We start from the raw sequence: 27,648 nt of genomic DNA, 5'->3' as shown, positions 1-27,648 counted from the left end.
AAAAAAACTATTCCTGCTGCCTGATTTTAATGTTAAATCAAACAACAAATAACAAAGAAATCACTCACTGCTCTTGACTGAATAGTTTTTGTAACTTCAGTAATGATTAATCTTTATTTATTTTATACAGTAAAGATAATATGCAGTGATATTTTATATTTGATTACTTTATCCATTTTCTGTACCTGAAAACTACTGTTAGATACCTGAAAACCTGAAAAGCACTGTTTATTTTATTTGAATATTTGCTTTATTGTACTTATTTGTGATGTACTTATTTGCTTGTAGTTTGATCATTTGTTCTTATTTTCTTTTTTTTTTATTTGACAGTAGTCTTATTTTTAGGGTCACGGTTTCGGTACGGTTCGGTACCGAACTGTACCAAAACCGTGACCCTAAAACCGTGATACGAACTAAACCATGAGCAATTTGAACCGTTGCACCCCTAGTGTCATCAACACTCAACAACATCCCTGCCCCAGCAATGTGTTTTTGTTGTTTCTCACTGTTTTTTTCTGTTTTTACTGTTCACAATCTTTATCTTGGCTGAAGCACTTTTGTTTTAATCTATATTAAGGATAATAAAATCAGCCTACGTTATAGTTTAATGTTAAAGATATTAATATTACTAAAGTGAGTGAGTCTTATGTTTATTTTTTATGTTTGTATGAAGGCTAAATACAAATAAAAGCTGAACATAAATTTATTTGTACTGTTTTTATTTCTAAAATATTATATAGTTTTATAGGAAGAGATTTCATAGATTTGGCAAATTAATTTTTCAGACGTTGTGGCCGTTCTTCGCAGTTTTTCTGAGGCTATTATATAGTTCATATCGATATCGTATCGACCGAAATTAAGAATTATATCGTGATATAAATTTTGGCCATATCGTCCAGCCCTAATTAATCGTTACATTACATATCAGATCAGGCATTAGAATTAACACAGTTACTTACATGTTGTCGCATTACTGTTGAGTCCAGGCACTGCACAATATTTTGTAATCCTCAAAGGCATGTTTATTGCTTGGTAGCTCGATCTGGTTTAGCACCACATAGGCCTATGTTACTATTGCATGTCATGTGCGAATGGTGGGCGGGGCTAAACAGGTATTGATGAAGTAGGTGTTGATCTTCTTCTGCGGAGGCGATGCTTGCTGCCCTTTGACGTCATAGATCCCCACTTTGTAAATCCTGTCGTTTGCTGGGTCTGGTGTCAATAAAAGCTTGTATTGGACTAACAAGGAAGTTTTCAGCTCTAAAACTTACAGGATATTCTTAAAGTATGATGACCAATTATATGTCAAAAGCTCAAGGAAAATTTGATTTCTCAGTTCATCACCCCTTTAAAGTAAACCATAATATGTAGTTGTAAGTCTACAATGTTTTTAAATGTCTCTGTTTTTCATCTCAACAGCCAGTGCTCTGACTTCTGTAACTGGTAAGTAACAGATCTGTTAGTCACTCTTTTGAAACACATCTTATTCCAGTTACATGAGATGACTGACGGTTTTTGCTAGTTTGCAAGTTTAACATGTTGTAAGATGTGAGTTGATGAAGAATATAGTTATTTTTTTTATTTTTTTTTAGGTGGATATAGTATCAGGCTGGTGAATGGTAATAATGACTGCTCTGGGAGAGTGGAGATCCTTCATAATGGTCAGTGGGGAACAGTGTGTGATGATTCCTGGGACATGAATGATGCTGCTGTGGTGTGCAGACAGTTGGGATGTGGAGGAGCTGTTAGTGCAAAGTCCCAGGCATATTTTGGCCAGGGAAGTGGTCAGATCTGGTTGGATGATGTGAGATGTTCAGGAAGTGAATTATCCCTCACACAGTGCTCACACAATACTATTGGAATCCATGACTGCAGTCACAGTGAAGATGCAGGTGTCGTCTGCTCACAGGGTAAAAGTATAAATGTTTCCCCAGATCCAAGATGGCATTGTATATTTGCTGTTTTGCTTGTGAGGAAAAGATACCAAAGAGATTAAAAACAACATAAACCTACAGTGTTTGGCCCCAAATAATAATTATATATATATATATATATATATATATATATATATATATATATATATATATATATATATATATATATATATATATATATATATATATTAAATAAAATAAAAAAAACAAGAGAAAGCAAAGGGGCTCTGCACATTAGGTGCTTGTTTCCAAACAATGTCAAACATTTACAATATACAAATACTTACAAGATTTTAATCACATTGTATTTACATTTTTGTATCTTACCAGACATAAGATTGGTCAATGGGTCTGATTCATGCTGTGGAAGAGTGGAGATCCTTCATAATGGTCAGTGGGGAACCGTGTGTGATGATGGCTGGGACATGAATGATGCTGCTGTGGTGTGCAGACAGTTACAGTGTGGATCAGCCATCAGAGCACCTCAAAGTGCTGCCTTTGGTCAAGGCAGTGGATCGATCTGGCTGGATGATGTTGGATGCTCAGGAGGTGAAGGAAATCTCACACAATGTTCACACAGAGGACTAGGAAGGCACAACTGTGGTCATGGTGAAGATGCTGGTGTTGTTTGTTCAGGTAAGTCAAATCTTTTGCATCTTGACATTATGGGAGAAATGAGCAATAGAAATTACATTAAGCTTCATATATTTCATCACGTCTTAACAAGTAATTTTAAATAGATGCATATTTCTTTACTTTAGCAGGTGACCTGCAGAAGCCCAATCTTTCCCTGATCTCCACACATGCAGCTTGTTTCTCCTGGAGAAAACATTCAGTTCAGATGCACAACACCTAAATCAAGATGCAATGCTGATGCTGAATTCCACCTCTTCATAAATGGATCATCTATATTATCCTCTCAGAAACATGTATCTGGTGTGACTTTCAACCTTGTTAATGTAGGCGTCTCACATCAGGGCAGCTACAGCTGTAATTACTCCTACAAAAACGGCACTATAAAGTCACCTTGGAGTGACACTATTAAAATCACTGTGGGTGAGTGTTTAATCTCTGCTCATTCTCTACATCATATCAATGCACTTGTTGCATGAAAGTGAATTCATTCTGGATTGATTTCTTATTTCTGTGTTTATGCTGCTGATTTGTAAAATGTCTGTGAAATAAATTTTGATCCCGAGAAGATGCAGCTCTTGAAGACATTTTTGTTTAAAGCTGTTTGAATTTAATGCTTGAGGCTCTCTAATATAAATGTATTCTTGTTTTCTAGTGCACTTGCAGCAGCCCAGCATTCCCCGCATAGCTCCTGATGGACAGTTTGATGTTGGGCCTCAGGGGTCAGTGATCACCAGGGGTCACAGTTTCACTATCATCTGTTCCACTGAATCTCAGTATCCTGGAGGATCCTTCTACCTGTTTAGAGAAGCAAATATCACCAGGAGTCAGTCAGCTGTCGATCTGTCTGCCTCCTTCTACTTTCCTCAGGCAGATTTTTCACATGAGGGAAACTACAGCTGTGTTTATGAAGTCAGTGTTTCTTCACGCTCCTTCCGTTCATCTGCCTCTGAACTACTGGTCATCACTATCACAGGTACTGATGTCTTTTTTGTGTGTGTTTGTGCTGCTGATTTGTAGAATGGCTGTGAATTAAATTTTGATCCCGACAAGATGCAGCTTGTTGAATAGATATAAAGGACTGTAGTGGCATCGTTATTTTAATTTGTGATCACCAGGGGCCATCAGTAAGAACGCACAAAGGCAGAGGTCGGTTGGTCAACTGATGCTCTGTTTATTATGCACGCTCTCACAGACATATGGCAAATGTGTGGTGTCTAAAATAAATAAAGAAATGTACATAATAAATCACAACTGAAATAAATACACTATAAATAAGAAAAACAGTAAAACAATTAGACAGAGAGCCATTATCTATGGCGCATTGCTGTGCAAAAGCAGAAACAACAGCCATATATATGCCAAACAATAATGACTGAAAGGGGTATTCACAAGCAAAAACCCTATATGCTGGTTAACATATTAATATCTCAGTAATCATAATGCAATACACAAACTTGCTGTATTAAATGTGATGGTGTATCATCTGGATGTGAATCACAAATGATCGAGTCAACTCTAAGTTTTGTTACGTTTGACCCCCTTCCTGTAACTCACCATATGGCTCTGACTGGTCTTGGACACATAGGCTGTTGTCACATTTTATTACCCCCAGAAACACTAACCACAAACATACTTACACAGACTTTCTTATGGCACCTATGGGAGCTTCCAAAGGTGCTAAATTGGCCTCCTGTTGGGCTAGAGACAGACTGGGTGATGCCAGGAGACAACCCAATATACACACACATACCTATATAGAGAAAAACTATTATAATCCAAATTATAGTTCCAATTAAGTTAACCATCCTTTCTAGAAAATATATGATGTATCCCTTTATGTATGCATGTCCCCATGTGTAATTAGCCTAGTTGTGATTTTTGTTATTCAGGAATAAGTTTAAATGCTTGTAATCATATGTGTGCTTTCTTAATGTCTTTGTCATCCTATCATGTTTGGTTTTGTTCTAAACCCCTACAAATGCTTTAATCAACTGTGTATGTTATGATTACTATAAAATGTTTTATTCTACTTTTAAAGAACTTTTGAGAAAAACGTACCCAGATCTGACACATCATAAATTATGCACCAGAGACCATGAAACCAGACAAAGAAGGATTCACGCTGGCGATTGGCCAGTCAAAACTTGAAAGGAGTTGAGATGTTTTGAGTTGAGATGCCAACTTGTCTTCACCAGGAGCTAGCTTGCTTTTACTTTGTTTTCCATTTCATCTTCTTTTGACCAGTCTTCATTTGTCCGTCCTCACTGTCTTCCTTGGACCTGTGAGACAGACTTCTTCTTTCTTATTTTCCCGGCCATCTTACCTTTGAGTTAAACCTTGTTTGAACATCCTGCCGAAGATCCAGCTCAGAACGCACTGAAACCTCTGCAGAATGACGTGAATCTTTTAAACTACATCATCCAAACTTGCCTATGCAAGTTGTGATGGAAATATTTTATGTCAACATGAAATGTACAGAAAATGCAGACTAAGGATCTTAGGTCAAAGACCAGTCACATGATTAGCTTAAATCATTAAAAACCAATCACCAGAACAAATCACAGTGATGAAGACATTGATTTTTACTCAACTGTAAGACTTAAATGTGCATGTATCTTTCTATTCATTGAGAGTCACTCTGTTGTTGTGACAAGTGACCTCCCGGCCGTAAATAAAACTTCATTTCTACAAAGAGCAACTTGGAAGTCGTGTCAGGTATATGCTGCGCAGCTAAGAGATAGAAGATCCTACGCTCAAAAGACAACAAATGTAACAACCAAGTGTGATTGAGGTAGTGAGGAATAGAAGGACTAAAGATTCTACACTCAAAAGACAACAAATTAACAGCCAAGTGTGATTGAGGTAGTGATAGTATCTTCTTGACGGGACGCCGTCACCATACTTCAGGGAAGTTTGGATTGTATTGTAGGTACTCAGGAATTCAGAATTACTTAATACTTAGAATTTTATTAACAACTAGGAGTTTTTAAATTGTCAGTGGTGAAGTCAGTTGTATGAGAATTTCCACGACAAAGTATAAGAAATATTTCTTCCGCTGCTTTTAAAGCTTACATTTGTTGAACTGATTCCATGCAGGCTTTCAAAGGTTTTAACTGTTTGTATTTGCCATTTCTTTGATCACTTGTTTTCTTGACTTTACTTTCATTTTATTCTATGTATGTTCCTTTGATGTGTTTTAGTCATAGATTCATAGTTCGTATCTATTAAACCCATTATAGTTTTATTGTCTCTGTTGCTGCTCATTTCCGAAACCAAGTCCCTTCAACGTTTGATTTCACTTATGCTTTTGTAAGTACTTAGATCAGAAATTTTCCTTATGGTGAGAGGAAAATTCCTTTTTAAGAGCTGATAAGAATAACCAGACTGATAATTTTGCTGGACAAAATAGATCATTTTTTCTAAATTGATTCTAAAACTAGAACCAATTATAGACCATATATATATATATATATATATATATATATATATATATATATATATATATATATATATATATATATAAAACCAATCACGGAAAGTAGGGACACAAGTCGGTCGGGCATTTTGAGTTATTCACAGATTCTGAAAGTGCAGTCTCCAAGCTTTCCAACAATGTGTAACACATGGAAATCTGATAATATTTGGAGAAGTTGTGGCCATTTGAAGGTAGGCATTCAAAAAAGCTCTAAAGAGAGAAAAACGCCTCTAACGTTTGTGCAGTTCTCACCTATGCTCACCTGCTGGGATTGACAATAGGGCTCATTTACATCTCATTTAGATAAGCCATACCCCCTGTAAAGCTCCCCTCTGTAAAGCTGCATGGACCGCATACTATTAATAATAAAGGATAATGTGCATTGTAAATGTCAGTAATTTATCTTTTTTTGACTTTTATAAAAATGATTTAGAGGCTGAAAATGATTTAGAGATAACATGTTGCAAGACACTCCTTTAAAATCTGGCCATCATTTTTAATGTTATTATTTTAATGTTTATGTAAAGAAAAAGTACATATTGATGCTAATTTTATTTGTTATTTGCTGGCTTTCTACATAAAACTTGGTGAATTGATTTCATTGTGTAGCATTAGGACTTTTTGAACAGGATTCCGTGATAACCGTGATAATTTTTTTCACTATAATCATGAAATGAAATTTTCTCGCCTGAGAAGACAAAAGAATCACATAATAATGACCTGAAATGACTTGCATAATAATGAGGCCTTTCAGTCAGATAGGCTGTGAAAAAAACCCTCTGTGATGGTGTATATCAAACATACAGAAAAAACAGCAATACTGTGAAATATTATTACAATTTCAAATAATGGTATTATATATTTTAAAATATAGCCTAATGTATTTCTGTGATGCAAAGTGTCTGAACAATGTTACCTCTATGGTATTTCATATAGGCTTTTAGCTTAAACGCATGCTCATTTGGATATTGATGGATTCTCATATGTTTATGTCAATTTTCTATACAGAGGAGTAATATTTATTCAATATTTATTGTCATCACTATGAGTGCTGGATTCTGTGTTTTCAATTCATACTTGCAGCCGGAGGGCACTATGTACACCTTTAGTCCACAAATTCATCTAAAGAAAAACAGGAACCAGGAACTAACGGCATGTCTTCTATAGGTCGCTAACCATGGCTTTAACATACAGATCAACACTTTTCAAGACAATAAATACACGAATGAGACGATGTATACATGTATTTGCGTCTGACTAGCGCTGGCTCCGTGGGTGTGGCCGCATTAGCGGGTAATGAGCTGAATCACAGACTTCTGACATGGCTCTCTTTTCATACAGATTACATAAACACAGAATGTTTGTTTTTGATTTGACTTGCACTTTGTGATTAGTATTCACTAAGTTACAGTTCATTTTCTGAGAACTATCAGATTGGACTTCGTTCAGAGGAAGACGAGAGATCACGCATCATGTTAGTTTTCTTTATTTTACAAAAAGCACAACATTTTGTTTTTACTCTGATTGTACACAAATAAAAGAAGACATTCTATAGTTTCAAATGATATATTACTTATGTCTCTATGACAAAAAATGACGGAGTATTTTAAGTCTGTTTTGCTGCAATGTGCACAATAAGTAGCCACGCTTCCCTTGGAGGGCGGGGGCAATAACAAAAGAAACAAAAGCCGGCTATCCAGTATGGAAATACACACAGACAATGACACGCCCCTACTGCGTGCTAGAATCTCCGAAAAACAAGCCGATTTCAACCTCAAAATGTACGCTTTTAAATATACCAAAACTGCTATCTCAAACATGGAGAGGCTTCTTCGTGATCTCAACTAACAGATTCTGCAAAAAAACGAAAATCACCAATTTTGAAAAAAAAAATTTTTGCTCTCTTTTTGCTCGATAGTTGTGCTGCCGTCACTGGTTTCCGTGACGGGTCACACATATATATATATATATATATATATATATATATATATATATGTGTGTGTGTGTGACCCGTCACGGATAATCTGTTGATGAATAATTCTCCTTGACCCCGAGGACAAAGTCTCTAAATTTGACTGGGGTTCTCCTCCTTCTCTTCAGATGCCCCCTGAAGAGCGTGTGAGCTTGGCCTTCAGGTACCGATTCCACTGAGCCCTGCGAACGATCGCCCTGAGGAGGGTCAGGTAACAATGTCACTTACTGCTTTAAACCCAAACTAGCTCTCCCACCCCAAAGTCACGCCCCCTGGTATGCAGGTCATAAGCTCTCTTTTGCCGCATCCCAGCAGTCACCAGCTGCCTCCTGGCATATGCATGGGCTGAGTCCAAATGGTCCTGGAGCTGTCTCGCATATTCAGGTCCAGCGTGAACAGGTGGAGCATCTGGGGGCTGACCAAAGGCCAACTCTGCAGGGGTCCTATCTCAAGGACCCCTTGAGATCTCCCTACCCAACATAAGTAGGGCCGGAGTGCATGAGGTAGAGTCCTGAATAGCAGAGCGACATGCCATCAAGACCAGCGGCAGATGGGTGTCCCAATCATGTTGATGAGTGGATGTTAAGATGGACAACTGCTCAGCTAATGTCCTGTTGAGTCGTTCCCGTCACTTTGAGGGTGGAGTGGGGTGGTGCGGGTCTGGTTGATTCCCAACCGCTCACACATGGAAGAGAATACCCTGGACTCTAATTTTCTACCATGGTCACTATGGATACTCTGGGGAACCCCAAACCTGCTAAACATGCCCTCCACCAAGGCGTTGGCAACAGTCACAGCCTCCTGGTCAGGTAGTGCAAAGGCCTCAGGCCATTTCATAAAATAATCTATTGCAGTCAAAACAAAGCGATTCCCCTGCGTGGTGCGAGGAAATGGCCCCATGATGTCCACCCCCAGCCGCTGCATTGGCTCCCCCACTGGAAACTGCTGTAGCTGGGCCCTAGACTGACCCTGTGGCCCTTTGCGTGCTGTACAAAGATCACAGCGCCTGCAAAAGTCCTCCACATCATGCCTCAGCCATCCCCAATAGAAGGCCTGACGTCGAAGTGTCTTTGTCACCCCAAAATGGCCAGATCCAGCAGAGCCATACATGGCTGTCAACACTGTCTCTTGCATGTCCCCAAGAACCACGACTTGCCATCTCTTCTCTCCTGTTGCTGGCACCACCCATGCTCGCTGGAGAACCCCCTCTATTAGCCGCAAACATCTGAACTTGGCCCACAATCCCTTGGTGAATGGGGAGAGGGCTGCTACCTCCTCCCATGGCAGCCGCAGCTGTGCCTCTACCCACAGCATCACAGACTGCAGGTCTGGGTCCCGCCTCTGATTCTCCACCCATTGAGTGACATTCACCTCTTCCGTCCACTTTCCGGCTAAGCTCCAGCTCCCTGGCTTCTCTACGCTCACAATATTTACATTCCTGCATACTACATGGCCTTCTCGATGGGGTGTCTGCGTTGCCATGCCGTTCCCCTGCACGATGTGTCACAGTGAACTCATAACTCTGCAATTCCTCGAGCCAATGAGCCACCTGGCCCTCTGGTTCCTTGAACATCATCAGCCACTGTAAGGATGGTCGGAGCGTATGGTGAAATGCCGACCACATAGAAAGTACTTGAAATGCCTGATGGCAGAGACTGTGGCTAACAGCTCTTGCCTTGTGACACAATACCTCTTTTCAGCTTTGCTGAGCACCTTGCTGAAATAGGCCACTACTCTTTCTCCATCTGGGTACACCTGGGACAAAACTGCACCTATTCCTTCCCCACTCGCGTCAGTGTCCAGGTGGGGGTCAGAAGGTACCAGAATGGGCGCGCACACCAGGGCCTGTTTCAGAGTATTCAAAGCTTTTTAACAGCCCTCTGACCAGACAAAGCACTGATCTTCCTGCAGGAGCCTGTACAAGGGAGCGGCAATACAGGAAAAAGCCCCGTACAAACTTCCTGTAATACGATGCAAACCCAGGAAGCTTTTTAGCTTTCTTTGGCTCACCGGAACAGGCCACTCCTGTATGGCTGTCACCTTGTCTTCAGCAGTGCCAATTCCCTCACTGCCTATACGATGCCCCAAGAAGGTCACCTCCCTGCTCAACAGCCGGCACTTATTGGGATGTAACTTCAGCCCTGCTGCTCTGATTCTCTCCAGCACTGCCCTCAAGGCTGTGACAGCTGAATTAAATGAGCTCCCATGTGCCAGTATGTCATCCAAGAACACCAGACACTGCTGCTGTGGAATGCCTTCCAGTACCCTCTCCATTAAGCACTAAAATGTGGCAGGGGCATTGCAAAGACCAAAACGGAGGACTTTAAATTGCCACAGCCCCCTACCCGTGCAGAAAGCCATCTTGGGTCAAGCTTCTGGTGTCAGCGGCACTTGCCAATACCCACTTCCCAAGTCCAATGATGAAAACCAGCAAGAGACAGCCACAAGATCCATGCATTCATCTACACCAGAGGTCTTCAGCCCTACTCCTGGGGACCCACTGTCCTGCAGCTTTTAGCTCCAACTCTAATCAAACACACCTGAACGAGCTAATCAAGCTCTTCAGGATCACTTGAAAATCGCAGGCAGGTGTGCTGAAGCAGGTTGGAAATAAATTTTGCTGGACAGTGGAGCAGGGTTGAAGACCTCTGATCTACATGTGGAAGAGGGGACCAGCGCGCTGCATTGTCACCAGTGCCTGCTCCACAGCCTCCTGCCGTCCTAAGGGTATGCGTCTTGGTTGCTGACGTATGGGCGCTGCATCCCCTGTGTCAATATGGTGTTGTACCAGAGAAGTCTGACCCAGGTCCCCTTCATCACAGGCAAAACAGTCCTGGAACTCCACTAACAGCTCCCACAACTGTTCTTGTTGCTGCATGTCCAAGCTGCTGGAGCTCTTCTGCATTATCTCCTGCAGTGCCCCCATCATCTCCCTCTCTCTTCCCGGAGCAGACCCAGGTCATGTGCGCAGTAGCAGGGGCTCTTGCTGGGACGCACTGGGTGGCGCTGTGCAGCTTGAGTTGTCCCCGTCGTCTAAATGACATGCCCAGGAACCAACCGCCAGCCCATCTGTGTGACGAGCTCCTGGAGGCCTCATCTTCACCACCTGACCATTGCCGAAACTCAATGTGGCCTTACACGGGTCTAACTGACAGCCATGGTCCCTCAAAAAGTCCAAACCCAGGATACAACTGTTCTGCACATTAGCTATCCACACAGGATGCTGCACGTTCACGCCCCCCACAGTCAGTGTCAACAGCCCCATCCCTTTCATTGGTGCCAGCTTCCCGGTCACTGCGTGGAGCTGAACTGCTGTGTCCTCTAGCTGCGTTCCCTCTGGCACCACCTCAGGATGAACCACAGTCAATGTAGTCCCTGTGTCTACTAAGGCGGTGCACTCAACTCCCTCAATACAAATGGGAATATGACAAAAATTTGATATGGCTGTTCTTCCTACTACCACCACCCCAAGTTCATTCGTCCCGTTGTTCATGATAGGACTGTCTGCTTGCACTGGCGCTGAGCGGGACATGGACTTGGGGGTCTGCAGCGTCCCGCCTACTGCGCCCCCTTCCTGTTTCCCAAATTCTTAGCTAGCACAGGGCATTCCCTAACCAAATGCCCCGGCTGACCACACCCCAAGCAAAGTCGGGCCTGTGTCTGCCACCTGGGAGGAGGTAACGCCAGCCCACAAATCATCTTTGTAATCTCTTCCAGCCATTCAGGTTTTGGTGAAGCCATTTCACTTCCTCCCATCGCCCTGATGGTGGGGGAGGGGGTCAAGTGCTGACCCCCTTATTGTTGCTTCAACTGCCATTTCCCTCTCCAGTGCCAACTCTAAGGCTTCAGCCAAATCACGTGGGTGTGTCAGCTGTGTATGTATGCGCAGCTCTGCTGGAGGAAGAACTCTGATGAACTGATCACGGGCCAGCTCGCTCTGCACTGATGGTGGAATATATGCATAAGCTCGCCTTGCTAGAGATTCAATATCTTTGGCCAGAGCTCGCAGCGGTTCTCCTGGAATTCTGTGATGGCTGTGCAACTCAGACCGGAAAAGCTCAGATCGGAAACACTGTCCAAAGCGGTATCTTAATGCACCGACCAATGCACCATAATCAGCTCTTTCACTAGTGTCAAGCAGCAACAAACATGAGAGCGCATCATCTGTTAAGCAAAGAGCAAGCTGAAGGGCTTTCTGTTCCTCTGACCAAGCATATGCATGAGCTAATAGCTCAAATTGGGCATGAAAAGCCTCCCAATCTGATTTGCCAGAGTATTTAGGTGTTTTTATTCCAGCTGGCATAATAATGGGCACTGCCATTATTGTTTACCTTTTGTTCCATAGCTTCGCACGAGAACGACGCGCTGGCGTCTGACGTCATGACGTTCGGCAGCAGCAGATAATGGCGGCTCACTTTCTTTCCCACAGCAGCGGCTTCACATGGCTCTTTCTTCACAAAACTTGCCTTAAAGTGACTGGGAACAGACGCGGTGTGCACACCAAACATATTTGCTGCCCCAGCATAACCGTCATCTTCCTCCATCTTAATACGAACCAGATTATCCATTCTCACCAGCAGAAGATCAGTTGCTTGGCTCATGCACACACAGTCAAGCCTCAAATCAGCCACTTTAACTCCCGCTGTCTGCAATCGTTTTTACTTCTGACACCAGTTGTAGCATTCTTAGGCAATAACGAGACGTGCTACTGAAAAGCGTGTTTATTTGGGCTGTTGTAGGCCACAACCCACACCCCGACTTGAACAGAGAACCACACTTGAAACAGCGAGGCACTCCTCTGCCCCCTTTTCTCCACTTTCCCTCACCACACACCAGGGGGTGGAGTCTCTTTGCATTTTTAACCCGAACATCCAATAACAGGTAATGCAGTTAATAATAACAGTTCTAAACACAAAAATGAATAGAATGCAACATAAACATTAAACTCCTTGTCATCTGCAACACAATAACATTTAGAACGTTACAGTATTATAATTAATCATAACGCGTTATGATTAGTTATATACAGTGCGTACGGAAAGTATTCAGACCCCCTTAAATTTTTCACTCTTTGTTATATTGCAGGCATTTGCTAAAATCATTTTTCATTTTTTTTTTCCTCATTAATGTACACACAGCACCCCATATTGACAGAAAAACACAGAATTGTTGACATTTTTGCAGATTTATTAAAAAAGAAAAACTGAAATATCACATGGTCCTAAGTATTCAGATCCTTTGCTCAGTATTTAGTAGAAGCACCCTTTTGATCCAATACAGCCATGAGTCTTTTTGGGAAAGATGCAACAAGTTTTTCACACCTGGATTTGGGGATCCTCTGCCATTCCTCCTTGCGATCCTCTCTATTTCTGTCCGGGTGGATGGAAAACTTTGGTGGACAGCCATTTTAGGTCTCTCCAGAGATGCTCAATTGGGTTTAAGTCAGGGCTCTGGCTGGGCCATTTAAGAACAATCATGGAGTTGTTGTGAAGCCACTCCTTCGTTATTTTAACTGTGTGCTTAGGGTCATTGTCTTGTTGGAAGGTAAACCTTCGGCCCAGTCTGAGGTCCTGAGCACTCTGGAGAAGGTTTTCGTCCAGGATATCCCTGTACTTGGCCGCATTCATCTTTCCCTCGATTGCAACCAGTCGTCCTGTCCCTGCAGCTGAAAAACACTCCCACAGCATGATGCTGCCACCACCATGCTTCACTGTTGGGACTGTATTGGACAGGTGAGGAGCAGTGCCTGGTTTTCTCCACACATACCACTTCCTCCATTTGCCTCCAGAAGCCGACAGTTAATTTACCTCCAGAACTTCGACTAAGAAAACGGGGTAGAAAAGGTGGGGTGCGCACTAGGTTGAGGAACAAAATGGATTTGCTGCATGCTAAATGTCGTCTGGAGTGGACCTTCAGAGATGCATGTATCATCGCCCTGACAGAAACTTGGCTCGATGGGACTACCCCTGATTCAGAGGTTAGTCTCGATCATTTTACTATACTACGAGCTGACAGGACACGCAAGTCTGGAAAGAATAAGGGTGGTGGTGTCTGCATCTTTGTTAACCCTTTCGAGCGTGAGTTTAAAATATTCTAATTGTCCCCCCAGAGTGAGTTTTTTTTCCATTATTTTAGAACGTTTGCCTTTAATGTTTCCATGACGACGCGTCTTGCGTGTCACGAGCGCTGAACGCAGCAACAATAACACTGTATGACAGATGGATCGCTATTATTTAGTTTTTCCTTTTATATTTAAAATATTCACAAAATTGCTTACCATGTCATCAACTATATGATATTCCGATTCTCAAATATGTGTAAGTGAGTGTGCTTTGTCGTTTTAAAACCTTTATAAATGATCTTTATCTTGATCTATAATGCGAGATGGGCGCCGCCATCTTAGTTTGCACTGCAGTTCACAGAGTCCTGTCAGTCGGATTTACAGCAGGTGAATTCATCAATTTCTCCCGAAATATATGCAAGTAAGTGGCTGGTGAACTGGAAGAATAATAGAGTAAACTTTATAGTTACTTAGGCCCATTATGTGCGTCTGATATGAATAAATGTCGGAAAATTATATTTGTTATTGCTGCTTCCACTGATGTCGGACATCAGTGTGTATTTTATAAAACTCTTAATGTATTGTTTTAATGGTGCTTATGCATATTTAAATGTCTGAAACCTTAAAAGAAACATTATGTGGCTGAAAACGCTGCATAGCTGTGATATATGACAAGAGCTGCGCGTGTCCGTCTCGCAGCCAGAGCGCGAAAGCACAGTTTGAATTTGGCAGTTATGTGACGTCGCTGAACGTTCGAAATCCCATATGTGGTACCGTACGCCCAGGGGCACTGAAATAAAAATCTCATATGTGGGACCGTACCGCTCAAAGGGTTAATAAGCGATGGTGTGTTAACATCAAAAAAAATCTTTCAATTTGCACACCTGATGTAGAGTTATTGACTTTGTCTCTGAGGCCGTACTATCTCCCGACGGAATTTCCATGTGTGGTGATTAGCTGTGTTTATAAACCCCCTAGTGCTAACACCAGGATAGCAGTGGATTTATTAGCCGAGAATGCTAGCTCTATGATGGCTAAGTATCCTGACGCTCCGCTGTTTATTTTGGGGGATTTTAACAACTGTAAACTGGGCAGCGTTATGCCATCACTGCACCAGTATGTGAATGTTCATACAAGGAGGCTTAACATCTTGGATTTATGTTATGGGAACATTCCTGATGCGTTTGTCACTCAGGCACAGCCTCCGCTCGGCTACTACAACCATAATGTTGTTGTTCTGCTGCCGCATTACAGATCAGAACTGAAACGCGCTAAGCCAACTATACATACCGCCTCCATCTGGTCGGAGGATGCCATGGCACAGCTGCAGGGCTCACTAGCGTGCACAGACTAGGAGATTTTTCAGGGTGACTTGGAGCATAAGGTTACAGTTATCACGGATTATATTAAATTTTGCATTTCATCTACTATACCTACCAGAACATTTAAAAAATATCCAAATTCTCAACCCTGGATTACGTCTCACATTAAAAGTTGTATGAAAGAAAAACTCAAGGCTTTCCAGCAGGGGGACTGGAACACTGTTAATATACTAAATAGACAAATTAAGAATGATATAATAAAAGCTAAACTCAGATACAAGGACAGGATTGAGCAAGAATTCAGCAGTATGGATACTAAATGAGCGTATCAGAAGATTAAGACTCTTACTGCTCAAGCATCCAGAACAGGGCACTATGTAACATCTGACCCGGCTACTTTTGCTGACTCTCTGAATTCCTTTTATACCCGTTTTGACAGACATGATTATTCTGCACTTTGTGAAGAGCTGCTCAGTGCCCTGCCATTAGTTGTACCATCTGAGCCTCCATTTACAGTGGAGGATGTACGACAGCAATTGAGCAGGTGTAAAGTGGGCAAGGCACAGGGTCCAGATGGCATTCTGGCCAGGGTGCTGAAATCGTGTGCTATGGAGCAGTCCCCGATCCTTTTTACTATCTTTTGGGAATCGCTCAGGGGGGCACATATTCCTACAATCTGGAAAACCTCCATAATCATTCCAGTTCCCAAGAAGCCCCGTCCATCCGAGCTAAACCATTATCGACCTGTAGCACTTACTTCAATAATAATGAAATGCATGGAAAAGCTAATTCTTCAACTCATCCTTCCAGCAGTTAGACCTCTGCTGGACTCCTATCAGTTTGCATATAGGGCCAGGTGGGGAACAGAGGATGCCGTGGCATGTCTCCTCCACCCCCTTCTACAACATCTGGAATCGCCTGGCACCTTTGCATCTATCTTGTTCATCGACTTTAGCTCGGCTTTTAATACGATACAACGGCATCAACTGATAAAAAAGCTCCAATTTCTTAATCTATCTCCATTTCTCATCCACTGGATTGATAACTTTCTCAGTAATAGATTACAGGCTGTCAGAGTGGGCTCAGTCACCTCATTCATCATAGTCACCAACACCGGAGTCCCCAGGGGTGTGTGCTTAGCCCTTTTCTCTACACCCTGTATACAAACGATTGTAATAGTTCATTATCCATTACTACATATTTCAAATACTCAGATGATACTGCCATTCTGGCCTTACTCACAGACAATAACTCCATTACTACTTACCATCAGTCTGTCACTCACTTTACTAAGTGGTGCTCCGAAAATAGTCTGGAGCTGAATGTGGACAAGACCAAGGAGTTGTTCATTTACACTAACTCATATATCCCGGATTTGGTTCCCTTCATCATCATACATGATAAACCAGTGGAACGTGTTAATCATTTTAAATATCTTGGACTCACATTAGATAACAAACTCACTTTTGAACAACATGTTGCAGATGTATATAAACGTTCCCAACAAAGACTTCACATTCTCTGCAAGCTCCATGCTCTTTCTGTCACGCCACATCTTTTACTACTGTTGTACATTAATATTATCCAACCCATCCTCCTCTACTGTTCCCCCTGTTATTTTAATATGCTCTCCATCACCAATAGAAACAAGCTTATTAAGGTCACTTGTATAGCATCCGAAATGATCAGTTTACCCATTACGGATCTTTCTCTTCTTAACAACAAAACTGTCACACGCATGGCTCGGACAATCAGCAGAGATTCGGACCACCCTCTCCACATTTACTTTTCTCTTCTGCCTTCAGGCCGCAGATACAGAACTTTACGGTTGAGGAGAGCCCGCTTCAGTAATAGCTTTGTTCCTTCTGCCATTGCTGCCTTAAACAATCTGTAACTTGTATGGATTTCGCATGCATTGTCCTTTTGTCTATTGTTGTTACTGTCAGAGTCTGTGAAAGCAAATTTCCCTTGGGGGACAATAAAGGTCTATCTATCTATCTATCTATGCGGGCTTTCATGTGTCTTGCACTGAGGAGAGGCTTCCGTCGGGCCACTCTGCCATAAAGCCCCAACTGGTGGAGGGCATCTCCCGACTGCATCTCTGGAGCTCAGCCACAGTGATCTTTGGGTTCTTCTTTACCTCTCTCATCAAGGCTCTTCTCCCCCGATAGCTCAGTTTGGCCGGACGGCCAGCTCTAGGAAGGGTTCTGGTCGTCCCAAACGTCTTCCATTTAAGGATTATGGAGGCCACTGTGCTCTTAGGAACCTTAAGTGCAGCAGAAATTTTTGGTAACCTTGGCCAGATCTGTGCCTTGCCACAATTCTGTCTCTGAGCTCTTCAGGCAGTTCCTTTGACCTCATGATTCTCATTTGCTCTGACATGCACTTTGAGCTGTAAGGTGTTATATAGACAGGTGTGTGGCTTTCCTAATCAAGTCTAATCAGTATCATCAAACACAGCTGGACTCAAATGAAGGTGTAGAACCATCTCAAATGAAATTAAATGGACAGCACCTGAGTTAAATATATGAGTGTCACAGCAAAGGGTCTGAATACTTAGGACCATGTGATATTTCAGTTTTTCTTTTTTAATAAATCTGCAAAATGTCAACAATTCTGTGTTTTTCTGTCAATATGGGGTGCTGTGTGTACATTAATAAGGAAAAAAATGAAAAATGATTTTAGCAAATGCCTGCAATATAACAAAGAGTGAAAAATTTAAGGGGGTCTGAATACTTTCCGTACCCACTGTATATAACTAATCATAATGCGTTATGATTAATTATAATACTGTAACATTCTAAATGTTATTGTGTTGCAGATGACAAGGAGTTTAATGTTTATGTTGCATTCTATTCATTTTTGTGTTGAGAACTGTTATCATTAACTGCATTACCTGTTATTGGATGTTCGGGTTAAAAATGCAAAGAGGCTCCACCCCCTGGTGTGTGGTGAGGGAAAGTGGAGAAAAGGGGGCAGAGGAGTGCCTCGCTGTTTGTGGCCTACAACAGCCCAAATAAACACCCCTTTTCAGTAGCACGTCTCGTTATTGCCTAAGAATGCTACAACTGGTGTCAGAAGTAAAAACGATTGCAGACAGCGGGAGGTAAAGTGGCTGATTTGAGGCTTGACTGTGTGTGCATGAGCCAAGCAACTGATCTTCTGCTGGTGAGAATGGATAATCTGGTTCGTATTAAGATTAAGGAGGAAGATGACGGTTATGCTGGGGCAGGGGGTCTGAATACTTTCCGTACCCACTGTATATATATATATATATATATATTTCACCCATAATTTGAGCTAATTCATTGAGTCGTTACAATGGCTGGATGCGCTCCGGACTCGCTTATGAAGATGATGCAGTTATGATAAAATGGACCGGTAACAGCTTAAAACTCAAATTCTCACACTAAAGACAAGAAACAAGATGTTAGAATTATATAATCACAGGATATAAACAACACACTTCTTTTGAATGCACACACAATGAAAGCAACTTTTAGCAAGCAGTTGACAGAGCTGTAAGAACTAAAATGTCGTCCTTCTTTGGGCGGGCCAAACTAATTTGTCAATCACATATCAACATCAAATCAGTAAATAGTATGGAAAATACTGGGCCTTTTCAACACAGCTCTTGAAAACATTTTTGTTTAAAGCTGTTTGAAAGCTGCCTCTGAACTGCTGGCCATCACTATCACAGGTATTGATGTCTTTTTTGTTGTGTGTTTGTGATGCTGATTTGTAAAAATGGCTGTGAATTAAATTTTGATCCCGAGAAGATGAAGTTCTTGAAGCCATTTTTATTTAAAGCTGTTTGAATTTAATGCATGAGGCTCTGTAATATAAAGGTTTTCTTTTTGTTTTCTAGTGCACTTGCAGCAGCCCAGCATTCCCCGCATTGCTCCTGATGGACGGTTTGATGTTGGGCCTCAGGGGTCAGTGATCACCAGGGGTCACAGTTTCACCATCATCTGTTCCACTGAATCTCAGTATCCTGGAGGCTCCTTCCACCTGTTTAGAGAAGCAAATATCGCCAAGAGTCAGTCAGCTTTCGATCACTCTGCCTCCTTCTCCTTTCCTGAGGCAGATTTTTCACATGAGGGAAAATACAGCTGTGTTTATGAAGTAATTTTGTCCTCACGCACCTTCCGCTCATCTGCCTCTGAACTGCTGGTCATCACTATCACAGGTATTGATGTATTTTTTGTGTGTGTTTGTGATGCTGATTTGTAAAAATGGCTGTGAATTAAATTTTGATCCCGAGAAGATGAAGTTCTTGAAGCCATTTTTATTTAAAGCTGTTTGAATTTAATGCTTGAGGCTCTCTAATATAAATGTATTCTTGTTTTCTAGTGCACTTGCAGCAGCCCAGCATTCCCCGCATTGCTCCTGATGGACAGTTTGATGTTGGGCCTCAGGGGTCAGTGATCACCAGGGGTCACAGTTTCACTATCATCTGTTCCACTGAATCTCAGTATCCTGGAGGCTCCTTCCACCTGTTTAGAGAAGCAAATATCACCAGGAGTCAGTCAGCTGTCGATCTGTCTGCCTCCTTCTCCTTTCCTGAATCAGATTATTCACACGAGGGAAAATACAGCTGTGTTTATGAAGTCAATTTTGTCCTCACGCACCTTCCGCTCATCTGCCTCTGAACTGCTGGTCATCACTATCACAGATATTGATGTGTAAGAGTCTAAAACAAGCTGGACTGCTGATAATGAAAGTTTAACTCAAAACCGTGTGTCTGTCTCAGCCTCCCTGCTTCCCGTCATTGGTGCTGCGGTGTCAGCTGTGCTGCTCATATTGTCTGTCCCTCATAATCATCCTCCTGGTCAAGAGAAGACAAAAACAAAGGAGTAAGGAAACTCAATTGAAGTGCTCTTTTAAAAAAACGTAATGTAGCATTTCATAAAAACTATTAGATGTCTTCATTAACAATTAATTTAATAATTATGTCCCTTCATCTCTATGCAATGTCTCTAGGAGGATCAGCTAATACATATGCAGGTGGATCCCAAGATAACAAATATGAAGATGATGATGAGGCTGATTATGAAAATGTAGAACTTGATCAAAACATGGATCATGATGACTCTGAACAGGACTGTATTAATATAGACTCTGATCATTCTGAAGAGGACGATATCAATGTGGACGCAGATGACTCTGAAGAGGACGATATCAATGTGGACGCGGATGACTCTGAGGAGGACTATGTCAATGTGGACACGGATGACTCTGAAGAGGACTATGTCAATGCGAATGTTACAGAGAATAAAAGTGTGCTGGACAAATCTGATGATAATATTTATGAAATCTGTTGTGATGAATAGTGAGTGAATCCAAAATACTGTAATTAATGAGACTCCAAACAGATGGGTTTAATGAAAAAAGACCTTTAGAGTGTGATAAACAGAGAGACAACAGATGACTAAATCTTGCAAAGCTTTTGTGCTAAATATGAGTGATGATAATACAGTGCATTTTTTAGTCTTACTGTATTTTTATTAATAAGGATTGTTTTGAAATTAAAATATTAGCAAAAACTCGCTAAGATTGTGATATACTGCTACAGAAAGTGAATAAAACTTTTTTTTTTAAATCTTATTGTGTGTCTTGAAAGGGCGGGCTAGTTTAGTTTATGAACCTACACTAAAATAAACCATTTGTAAGATTATGGACACATTTTGAAACTAATAGAAACTAAAAATGGATAACAAATTTGTGAAAACTTTAATATTTTCATAATAACAACATCATAATAATACATAGCCTATGTTGCCAGTTAACAAAAATAAATTGACACAATCACGTTTTATATTTGTGTAATTTATTTTGTTCAACTCAATCAGTTGTTTGAATTTTCTTTGTGGTGATCTTAAACTATTTTAAATTAATAGTTTTACAAATAGGACTAAGTGAAGTTCACAACGTAATTTCGGGAGGAGTGAACCCATCTAATCTTTCAATTAGTGAAACTCAAACATAATCTCAAGAGGAGGGAACCCTAATCTTTCAATTACATCCAGAGCATATAAGCAGCTACTCACCCTGCTCTGGGATCAGTTGTTTCGATATCCCTCCACCTCCCCAACTCCACCACAAAAATTAGGCATCTGATCTATCGTACTCCTCTTCCATGCACTAGTAGTCCCTGGGGGGTATATCCAAGCTCGAGTTGAAGCTGCTTCCTCGAGGCCCTCCACAGCGGACAGCAAGCCAAATACACTTAAAATTATTAGCTTAAAGATTTTATGAGGAAACGAACTCGTGAACAGGTAATAATTCAGTATCACAACTAACATCAAAGATAGTAATACGCAAATTCACCACAGGGGGTCACTAACACAGTGTATAAACTCCAACTCAGATCTCACAGGAATATTAAAAACGAAAATTTAATCAAATCAAAATAAAGTGAATTCTTCGAAATGTAAAATTATTACAAATGTCAGAAACAATACACTTTAGAATTATAAAAACACGGTAGTGGCACCCTACACATAAGCACAAAACCCACCGTCTATGGTAGGCCGTTTCAGCATAAAAACGTTCCAGCGTTACTCGTCGTAATTATATTTTTACTAGTAACAATTAAATTAAAGAGCTCTATAATTTAATTTGTACTAGTAACAATTACAATTATAGAGCTCTATAATTCAATTTTTACTAGTAACAATTATGATTGTAGAGCTCTCTAATTGAATTATAGAGCTCTGCAATTGTATTCTTACTAGTAACAACTGAATTGTAGAGCTCTATAATTCAGTTTTTACAAATAACAATTCCAATTAGAGAGCTCTACAATTCATTTATTACTAGTAAAAATTCAATTGCAGAGCTCTGTAATTCAATTGTTACTAGTAAGAATCCAATTGCAGAGCTCTACAATTCCACTAGAGAGCTCTCTAATTCAATTGTTACTAGTAAAAACTGAATTATAGAGCTCTCTAATTGTAATTGTTACTAGTAAAAACTGAATTAGAGAGCTCTTTAATTCAATTCTTACTAGTAACAATTCTAATTACAGAGCTCTATAATAGGTTGTTTGCACATGATGTCACAGCAGCAGCGCGAATGAGTCTGGAGGGCAGGGAGTGATTTTTCTATATAGGAATCCTATCAAAAACTCAAAATTCGTATGTTTTGCGTCGTTTATGGTTGCTCAAATCGATAAAATCGAGAACCCAGAAGGTGTTTATATCGTTTACATAACTTATACCATTTTTTTATAACTTATATCGTTTTTTAACTTTAAAAGTTGTCGCCTTTAATAGCGTTTTGCGTCTGCTGATACTGAAATGAATATGGATACCTGCTTACCTTATTTGTTTTTGACTTGGTTAAATATCCACATTCTTCATGGTATCGTTTGAGGGAAGCTATTTTATCCCTTTGAATGATAATTTGGTGGGCTGGTTACCATGAGAACAGTGTCAGGCGCTGCTGCTTCAGCCATCATATTGTAGAAAATGTCCAAATAAATAAATGTTTAAAAAGCTGACAGACGTCGATTCAACAACAAAGACAACACTTTCAAAAACACTCAGCTATGTGATTATTTTATTGAGTGATAGGGAGTGGGTTAAATAAGTGACATTATTGGCGTCTTCCACCCTAACTTCAAAGGCAGCGCTTTATAAACAAACCCAGACTAGAACTGAACGCGGCGTGACGGCAGCTTCACATTCTCTATCTCCTCGATGGCAGGAAAGTCTTTCAATTCAGTGGAAAAGTCGCTCATCTTCATAACATAAAGATCACGTCCAACATATGCTGTGATTTTCTGTTTATACCTTTCTAAATCAGCACAGAAAGGACTTTTCTCCATCTCTTTCATTCTAATTTTCACTGCTTGCCCTCCACCGGTATTTCGCGCGTCACCAGAACCACGTGATTGCAAACAACCTATTGTATTATTACTAGTAAAAACTATTCATGAGATGCAAAACAGATTGCAGATTTCCCGCCTACAAAAGTGAGTTTCAAAATAAAAGCCCTGTAGCGTGGTTCTAAAGTATCCTGAAATATTTTACAGACTTAGGTAACATATTAATCATGTTCACATTAAAGCAAAATTAAGATGATGCCTGAGATGAAAGCCTATATTTAGTCGTTATATTCATTCACCTTTGTATATTGGTAAAGCTAAGAGCCAAGAACACTCCATATCACTGGACATAATATTCACCTTATTCCGCCACGCCCAAGAAGTGGCCAGAGTAAACCATGGGACTGTCAGGAGTTGATGGAGCGGCATGTAGAGGGTGTAGGTGAAGACGACTGGAATTATTTTAAATCAGTTTTGTTAAAGATAACTTTGTGATTTGTATTTTAGAAAATGTGTAATTTAATAAGTTGTGATAAAATCAGTTTGTTGTTATCAGGAAGCTAGACACCTTTTACTGACCTTCATGTAGAGATAATGTTTCACCATTTAATTTTCATATGCAATAAACCAAGATAGAATTAATTTGCAAACTTGACATGACTTATTCTATTTAAATCAGAATACTTCATCCCTTTAAATTGTAAGAGCTCACATTATATGGTTTTAGTAAAAAGATACTGACAGCTAACATCTGGCCACATTGTAAAGATAAAAAAAAACATCACATATGATCATATTGTAAAGGTTTATAGAAATAATTTTAAGATAGACAACATTTGGTCATATTGTAAAGGTTCATAAAAATATCTACATACACTATTTACACTGATTAGTTAAAGCAAAACCACAGCACAGACAAACATAGCCTACCTAAAATCAACATTTATTTATCCTCTACATCAGAAATTATGTTGCTCAGAAGGGCAAAATGGGCAAATTCTCTAAATGATCAATTTTAGGGGTGAGGCTATGGGCCTGGTGTTGGTGGTGTCTTCTTCAGAGAGTTGCGTGCGTCTCTTGGTGAATGCTGGAATGACAAGTTTCACCTTCCTTTGATATTCAACAGTGTTTTGATCTGTCTGCATTGACAACATTGTATGCGAACTGAACTTAGCTGGATGATGACATCACTGTTTACTCCAGTGCTGATATAGATAAATTATCATCCTGATATGACCACCCTATACCACCCTAATGATCACCCTGCAATAAATTACGACGCAGCTCCATCAGAGTCGTCAGGAGCTGATGCCAAGTGTGTAGCTGGAAACTGTTAGTGTATATATTGGTAAGGTGCTCGGCGACTGAATGAATGGTGGTTGTTTCTCAGCAGAGTTGTGTACAATGGCGCCAGCTCAACGCATTTCATTCTCATATCAGATGTAGGAGGCTTCAGATTGAGATGTGATTTTGAAGTGTAGTTGTGGTCAGAGACAGATGGATCCTCCCAGTGTGTTTCTGCATCACAGTTCAGGGTATGTGGATGTGATCATCCTCACAGTTGATCACTGACGCTCATCGATGCATCTGTGGAAATAATATAACCATACACATTTTTTTTACATTAGTAATTATTGATCATGAGAATTAATATAAGATTGCACTCATACTTTAACAGAACAGTGTGAGAGAGAGATGCATTAAAAACGAGACAGTATATACACAATCTCTAACTCTAGTGTTAATAGTTAGGTCAATATCAATATGAGAGATGTAGCTAGCTGGCCTGCTATCACCCGCAATCTCTAAAATTACAGGAATAATGTAAGTAACTTAAGCTATTATTAAACTATAATGTACCACAATCCTATCTTAAATATGTACCATTGTACTATCTTACATATTAAATATATAGGTGGCAATTGTAATAATGCAAGATTCGTTGTATTTTGTGAACTGCTCTTTACTGATCTTAACTGTATTCATAGAAGGGACTTCACAAATCTAACGTTAGGTTAAAGGTGCCCTAGATTGTTTTTTTACAAGATGTAATATAAGTCCTAGGTGTCCCCTGAATGTGTCTGTGAAGTTTCAGCTCAAAATACCCCATAGATTTTTTTTAATTAATTTTTTTAACTGCCTATTTTGGGGCATCATTAACTATGCACTGATGTTTTTCAGCGCGCCGCCCCTTTAAGAGATGCGCTCCCTCTGCCCCACGAGCTCTCGACTATATATACATCGCATAATCAAAGTTCACACAGCTAATATAACCCTCAAATGGATCTTTACAAGATGTTAACGACTATGTTTTTTCCAACCTAGTTTTCGTTTTTTTCGTTCGTTTTCGTTAACGATTATAACCTTACTCACCTTTCCGACAACGTTAAGTCGTCTCACCCGACAACCGCGACAATCTCCTTCTATTGCCGCTCATGCAGGCTCAGCTCAGGTGCCAGTCGCGTGCAGCGCTGCAGCCACGTAAACAGAGTTTGCCCTTCCCCTACTGACTTTCACTTTCGGAAGGGTGCCCGAATATGGAAGTGAATGAGGCTTTGCGATTTTTTTTATTTTTTTATTTTTTATCTAGGTCTACGTGAAATTCTGCATCCATTGTACGATTTTTTTATTTATGAAGGGCAATGTGAGTCGAGAAGGGCATATGGGCAGTTGCCCGGGCAACCTGAGCAACCCCCCTGTGCACGTCCCTGTGTAAGAGTCTAAAACAAGCTGGACTGCTGATAATGAAAGTTTAACTCAAAACCGTGTGTCTGTCTCAGCCTCCCTGCTTCCCATCATTGGTGCTGCGGTGTCAGCTGTGCTGCTCATATTGTCTGTCCTCATAATCATCCTCCTGGTCAAGAGAAGACAAAAACAAAGGAATAAGGAAACTCAATTGAAGTGCTCTTTTAAAAAACGTAATGTAGCATTTCATAAAAACTATTAGATGTCTTTATTAACAAATCCCTTTAATAATTATGTCCCTTCATCTCTATGCAATGTCTCTAGGAGGATCAGCTAATACATATGCAGGTGGATCCCAAGATAACAAATATGAAGATGATGATGAGGCTGATTATGAAAATGTAGAACTTGATGAAAACATGGATCACAATGACTATGAACAGGACTGTATTAATATAGACTCTGATCATTCTGAAGAGGACGATATCAATGTGGACGCAGATGACTCTGAAGAGGACGATATCAATGTGGACGTGGATGACTCTGAGGAGGACTATGTCAATGTGGACACGGATGACTCTGAAGAGGACTATGTCAATGCGAATGTTACAAAGAATAAAAGTGTGCTAGACAAATCTGATGATAATATTTATGAAAGCTGTTGTGCGTGAACCCAAAATACTGTAATTAATGAGGCTCCAAACAGATTGTTTTAATTAAAAAAAAAAGACCTTTAGAGTGTGATGAACAGAGAGACAACATATGATTAAATCTTGCAAAGCTTTTATGCTAAATATGAGTGATGATAATACAGTGCATTCATTCTTCAGTGCATTACAGACAGCACATGTTCCAACTGATATATTTTGTTTAATGTATCCAGCGATGCAAGTGATATCTCAGGGATATAAGACTGTCTCTTGATCACATCTAGTAACAGGTGAAAGGAAGCTTAGCAGAAAATATTTTAGTCTTACTGTATTTTTATTAATAAGGATTGTTTTGAAATTAAAATATTATCAAAAACCTGTTAAACTTTTAATGGCAACTGTAAAATAATTTTAAAGTTTAAAATAAGTAAATATAAGGAGATGCAGTTTTTGGGTACAGGCAAACAATTTTATAGCATATAGAAATATTGTAAAATGAACAAACTCAACAGGGTGTTGTTTAATACTCTTCAAGTCTTTTTCAACCTGTGCTCCAAACCCCCCAGTGGGTCATGGAGGTACTGCAGGAGAACTGTAAATAATGATTTAAAATGCTTTTATAAAATTGCTTTTTTTATCATCTTATTGTGTGTCTTGAAAGTAAGGGCTAGTTTAGATTGTCAGCCTACACTAAAAGGAACCATTTGTAAGAATATGGACACATTTTGAAACTAATAGAAAGTAAAAGTGGATAACTTATTTGTGAAAACTTTAATATATTTAAAATAATAATAGCATAATACATGTTTAATAATAATAATAATATCCAGTTCCATTCATCTCAGGGACATGCCCAAAACCAGGGAATCATGAATATTTATGCCAGCAGCAACCAGTGGAAATATCTCAGGAACGGAATTTACACCTGTTAAAACCTGATTAATTGGATTTGCTGACCCCAAGTTACCTTACATCTTGCATACAGATGCGAGTACCTCAGGTCTCAGTGCTGCACTTTAGCAGGAGCAACAAGGTCAGAAATGGGTTATTGCTTAGGTGAGCCGAAGTGTGAAAGCAGGCAC

General features: G+C 40.3%; 3 protein-coding genes across 3 annotated transcripts; all 3 read left to right on the top strand.

Moving 5' to 3' along the window:
- Positions 1–1,350: 1,350 nt before the first annotated feature.
- LOC125271118 (immunoglobulin superfamily member 1-like) lies at positions 1,351–20,052 on the top strand. The gene is made up of 7 exons (XM_048195137.1): positions 1,351–1,443; positions 1,593–1,910; positions 2,265–2,570; positions 2,696–2,990; positions 3,223–3,543; positions 19,269–19,589; positions 19,754–20,052. Exons 4-7 carry the CDS (start codon positions 2,738–2,740, stop codon positions 20,050–20,052), a joined length of 1,194 nt encoding a protein of 397 aa, XP_048051094.1. The 5' UTR covers positions 1,351–1,443; positions 1,593–1,910; positions 2,265–2,570; positions 2,696–2,737.
- Positions 20,053–20,217: 165 nt separating this feature from the next.
- LOC125277876 (ribonuclease E-like) lies at positions 20,218–20,975 on the top strand. Its single transcript, XM_048206438.1, has 2 exons — positions 20,218–20,256; positions 20,384–20,975. The coding sequence occupies exon 2, from the start codon at positions 20,479–20,481 to the stop codon at positions 20,731–20,733; it is 255 nt and encodes an 84-aa protein (XP_048062395.1). The 5' UTR covers positions 20,218–20,256; positions 20,384–20,478; the 3' UTR covers positions 20,734–20,975.
- Positions 20,976–24,260: 3,285 nt separating this feature from the next.
- LOC125271051 (glutamic acid-rich protein-like) lies at positions 24,261–26,604 on the top strand. The gene is made up of 3 exons (XM_048195009.1): positions 24,261–24,330; positions 25,949–26,149; positions 26,241–26,604. Exons 1-3 carry the CDS (start codon positions 24,261–24,263, stop codon positions 26,585–26,587), a joined length of 618 nt encoding a protein of 205 aa, XP_048050966.1. The 3' UTR covers positions 26,588–26,604.
- Positions 26,605–27,648: the final 1,044 nt, after the last annotated feature.

This window comes from Megalobrama amblycephala, linkage group LG1 (genome assembly GCF_018812025.1).
Source record: "Megalobrama amblycephala isolate DHTTF-2021 linkage group LG1, ASM1881202v1, whole genome shotgun sequence".
Classification (NCBI taxonomy): domain Eukaryota; kingdom Metazoa; phylum Chordata; class Actinopteri; order Cypriniformes; family Xenocyprididae; genus Megalobrama; species Megalobrama amblycephala.
The sequence above is the reverse complement of the archived record's forward strand: the minus strand, read 5'-3'. Positions and strand labels throughout refer to the sequence as shown.